We start from the raw sequence: 4,379 nt of genomic DNA, 5'->3' as shown, positions 1-4,379 counted from the left end.
GTCCCACTATTTTGATCTCTGGCCCTTGTTCACCAGACCCTTTCCATGAACATCCACATCTCCCTTGAAAAACTGACAGACCCACAGTTAATGGCCCCTCCGCTTCCTCCCCAACCCCCACCCCACAGGAAGAACTGTGTCCCCTGACACAACCCCAACATATGACTTAACCCCCTCTACAACTCTCCATGGTCTGGTAATTCCCATGCGGTAAACTGAGAATCCTACACGGAGCTGAAGTATTTATCCTGAGGACCTGTCCAAACAATGCACAGACACATACAGTTGATGCTTTTTATTTATCCTTCGGAATTATTTCAGGTTTACTTGTGTCTCCCTCTCGATCCGTTTCACCAGCAGACCGCTCTGCGTTACTTTCCTGTCCGAGAGAACTAGCTGGCCATTGATCTTCATGTGAAGCACCTTCATAGGTTTCCTATTTTAGGTAAAGGGGGGCACTCCTTCATAAGTTTCTCAAGATCGGGGGGGTCCTTTCAAAACAGACACAGACACAGATATGTAAACCTATCCTCTCTGAACTACACTAAAGACAGCTTTAATCTTTCAAGTCAATTCCCAGGAGGGAGAGTCTGTGAACTTTTACATTTCCTCTCTAGGCACATACTAAAAACCACGTACCCCAGTCTTCACCGTAGAACTATTTACAAGAGCTAGGACATGGAAGCAACCTGTATGTCCATCGGCAGATGAAGGGATAAGGAAGTTGGGGTACATATACACAATGGGATGTTACTCAGCCCTAAAAAGGAATACATCGAACTCAATTCTTATGAGTTGGAATGAACATGGAGCCTATTATACAGAGTGAAGTTAAGTCAGAAAGAGAAAAAACAAATACTGCATGTTAACACAAATATACGGAGTTTAGGACCATGTAGGTGGTACTGAACATCCAACATGCAGGACAGCAAATAAGACACAGACATATAAAGAACAGACTTTGGGCTCAGTGGTAGAACGTGAGGCTGGGTTAATTTGAGAAAATAGCCCTGAAACCTTTACATTACCTTATGCAAAATAGATGACCAGCACAAATTTGATGCATGAAGCAAGGCAAACAAAGTCATGTTGTGGGACAACCAAGAAAGACAGGTAGGGGAGGGCGGTGGGTGGTGGGTTCAGCATTTGGGGGGACACGTGCACACACGTGTATACGAGTGATTCGTGTTGGCCAATGTATGGCGGAAACCGCCATGGTTTTGTAAAGTAATCATCCTCCAGTTGAAATAAGTAAGTTAAAAGACTATTCTCCAGAATCCTGCACAGTGGTCAGTATTCTCAGAATGAGGGTGGCAGGTGAAAAAGATGCAGAAGAAAATAAAAACAAGTGTGATGATCAAAATGGAATCAAATGATGGTCAGTGGGGAACAGCCTAGCAGAAAGGAGACTCACAGACCTTTGTGGAAAGGGGACTTCAATAGTAGGTGGGCCCCAACTTAAGAGAAGCCTGAGGGTACACTTGTTGGCCATGGAATGGCAGTTCAGAGATGTGCAGCTGAGTCAGATATAAATTGGAGTGAGTTTGCCCTGACCAGGCCACTTCATCTACCTCAAGCTTCTCTACTTAGAACCCATTTTTCACTACAGTTCTCTACTCCTGCTGTCTCTTGCTGATTCCCTCATTCCCTGGTGGTACTCTGCATTCCACGGAGTCTCACTTTCTCCACAAGTGAAATAAATGACCCAAGTTTCTGGAAAACATTTAATGCCAGTGCCCAGCCCCTGGGCTCCTCACCTCTCGTCCTCCCAGTACCTCTCGTGGGGGAGCCTTCCTCCTCATATAGTACCACACGGGATTGGGCCACAGATCCTTTATGATGATCTGCCAGGGCAATGAGCAAGGTCAGCACAGGGCTGGCCAGACCCTGAGCCCTCCCGTGCACCGCCAAGAACTCCAACATACATCACCAATTCTGGCCCAGTGGCCACGTGGGACCCTACCTCAGCAATCCGGTCAGATCCTGTGAAATTGTGGTCAAAGAACCAGTTGAAGAAGTTAACGCTGCTGTTGTGGTGCCTGCGGCTGTATGCCTTACGTTCAAATCCCTGGTTCCAGTGAATTGGGGTGGAATGAGATGCGCGGTATCCTGCAGGAAAAGGGAGTATGGGAGAAAGACCTAAGTCATTTTCCAATTCAACCTACACTTTTCTGCCCCCCACCCCATCCAAGGAGCTGCCTCTTACCGGTGACATTAATGAGATATTCCTTAACAATCACTTCATTCTGGAAATACCTATTCTTCCGGAAGAACAATGTGATCTTGCAGTGATGAGTGGGATGCCTGAGTTCCTCCACCTGCCAGGACAAAGTGTGGGGAGTGGGGTAGGGGTGGGTGGGTGTGAAACCTCTTTACAGAAGAGCTGTCCTTTCCTGTTTTCAGGGGTAAATCATGTCCTCTCCCCTCCCCAGTCACCATTCCTCCACAATTATCAGTGTCCCCTGCCTGACCTTCAAGTTGGTCATGAAGTGAAGCATGTCTTCATCTTGGTCAGCCATCATAGCTGACATCTGGGGATGGTTCATAAACTGCTGTAGGTCAAGGAGCCTCCAGATGCTAGAGGAAAAAAGTGCTGGAAGGACAAATCTAGCCTAAAGAGTAGAATGGCACTGCCTGACTTCAACTTGCTACGAGTTAACTCGTCACATTTCTGTTGACGCAGACTGTATGAAGGCATGACAAGCCCCAAGGCTGTGCCTATGAACGCACTACCATAAGAGGGTCTGTTCCTAACAGGAAAGGCCCTAAGCTCCATCTCAGCCTCCTAAAAGTTAGCTTACTTCTGGAAAACAAGCACTCCGAGGTACAAGCAGCATGAGCATTTGCACATCCCAACCTCATCCCCAAATTCACTCAGCTTTTCAGAGAAGACCTGGATCCCAGACAAGCCTTTTCTCTGAGGAATCCCTGGTGCTAATGACAATTCTGACTGGGACCTCTGCAAGTAAAGCCCAAGTAGCAATTTGTGCTAACTAGAACAGCAAGGACAGCCCACCTAATATCAGGAACAGATACATAGAACGGTAACCAATATCCACGATCTGTAAACCGCTTCTGCAATAGCCCAGGTTTAAAAAAAAAAAAAATCCACAAGCACCACACCAAGGATACAACTTTGACCCAGAAGCCACAAATTCCCTGGATGATGGCACTTCTGTGCTCTAGATGCAGCTTCCGCCTCTGGCAGTTCTTGTGTTTCAGGCGAGCGTGGGCCCTTTGGGCTTGCTTATTCACGGGTTCCAGCTCGGCTTGCAGGGCCTTGAGCGCCTCCAGTGCGGGCCGGTCACTCGGGGCTCCGGGGCTTATATATTCCTGGCCCTGCTTCTCCGAGGACACCTGCTCTTGCTCTTCGTAGGCCACCAGCTCCACCTCCTCCATGACGTCTAACGCCAGCAGCTGGAACTCCTGCCCGATTCCCGCCACCTCGCCCTCCTCCAGGGCCGCACCTTCCTCCGCCGCCTCCACCCAGAAGAGTGCGGCCTCCTCGCCTGCGGCCTGCATCGCCTCTGCCGCCCCCACCGGGCTGGTAGGCCCCAGGGTCCCTCCCTCCTGAAGACCCGGACTCACAACTAAGACCCCGGATCCCGGGGTGCTGCCGCCTTCCTCTGGCCCCGTCTCACTCTCCATGGTGTTCTGGCCGTAGCCCAGAGCCGCGAAGAAGCTGCACGTGAGGGCACAGCGGGCGGCCGGCACAGCCCGCCCACCGGCCGCAGTCTACGTGGCACAACCAACTGGCTACTTGCCCACAGCCAATGAGCAGGGAAAGGGAGACAGTCATGCGCAGAGCCGTGTGCCACCACGCACGCACAATATGGCGGCGGGAAGGGGCTGAACTCTACCCCCTGACCTCTAGACCTCATCACAGAACCAATCAAATGGAGTCGAAAGGGCTTGGCTCACGGGACACGCCCCTTGGAATTCTGGGCACTCTCTCAGCACGTGACCCAGGGGCCCAACTTGGCTCAGCGCACAGTGCGCCGGTCCAGGCAAGCCGTTTGCCTGACCAACAGTGCACATGTGCCAGCCCAGCGACTGGGCGAGCCAGGCCAGCTGGAGGCGAAGGCAAGGAACTTGAACCTGACGCTGCAACCGTCCTCAAGCTTGAAATTGCCTCTGGGGCAGCGGGCGACTCCGTGTGCTCAGGGATCCACACAGGTGAGACGGGGTTCCTGGGTACCTCAGGGACACAGGTGCTCACCTTAGATCTGAACTGCAAGCCACGGGCAGGGTGTGGGAGGCGGGCTTACCGCTGACCTCACCGAAGTTCACCGCCTGCAGAGTCCATCCCTAAACTTGTGCCTTAGGCTTGAGCAGTGTCAGGAATGCAGTCATCCTCTCCTCAGAGGATGAAGCAGCGC

The 4,379-nt window shown here is 51.3% G+C and overlaps 1 protein-coding gene across 2 annotated transcripts; it reads right to left on the bottom strand.

The window, feature by feature from the left end:
• Positions 1 to 280: 280 nt before the first annotated feature.
• Positions 281 to 3,827, bottom strand: LOC145537779 (testis-specific Y-encoded protein 3-like). Of its 2 annotated transcripts, none has more exons than XM_081568594.1 (6): positions 3,133 to 3,827; positions 2,472 to 2,549; positions 2,207 to 2,318; positions 1,964 to 2,109; positions 1,758 to 1,844; positions 281 to 491 (listed from the first exon to the last, which is right to left on the bottom strand). In XM_081568594.1, exons 1-6 carry the CDS (start codon positions 3,646 to 3,648, stop codon positions 426 to 428), a joined length of 1,005 nt encoding a protein of 334 aa, XP_081424720.1. In that variant the 5' UTR covers positions 3,649 to 3,827; the 3' UTR covers positions 281 to 425. The 2 variants fall into 2 exon arrangements, with proteins under 2 accessions (XP_081424720.1, XP_081424719.1); XM_081568593.1 differs by having other exon boundaries at positions 281 to 436.
• Positions 3,828 to 4,379: the final 552 nt, after the last annotated feature.

Source organism: Giraffa tippelskirchi, chromosome Y, assembly GCF_054371585.1.
Source record: "Giraffa tippelskirchi isolate mGirTip1 chromosome Y, T2T-mGirTip1v1.2.pri, whole genome shotgun sequence".
Lineage (NCBI taxonomy): Eukaryota > Metazoa > Chordata > Mammalia > Artiodactyla > Giraffidae > Giraffa > Giraffa tippelskirchi.
The sequence above is the reverse complement of the archived record's forward strand: the minus strand, read 5'-3'. Positions and strand labels throughout refer to the sequence as shown.

What these genes read in the sequence shown, in the direction of transcription:
- LOC145537779 (XM_081568593.1), bottom strand. Translation starts at nt 3,648, where the DNA reads ATGGAGAGTGAGACGGGGCCAGAGGAAGGCGGCAGCACCCCGGGATCC. An exon ending in GTGGCTTCTGGGTCAAAGTT is followed by an intron (nt 2,550 to 3,132) that starts GTATCCTTGGTG and finishes GACCTACAGCAG; the next exon opens with TTTATGAACCATCCCCAGAT. An exon ending in GATCTGACCGGATTGCTGAG is followed by an intron (nt 1,845 to 1,963) that starts GTAGGGTCCCAC and finishes TTGCCCTGGCAG; the next exon opens with ATCATCATAAAGGATCTGTG.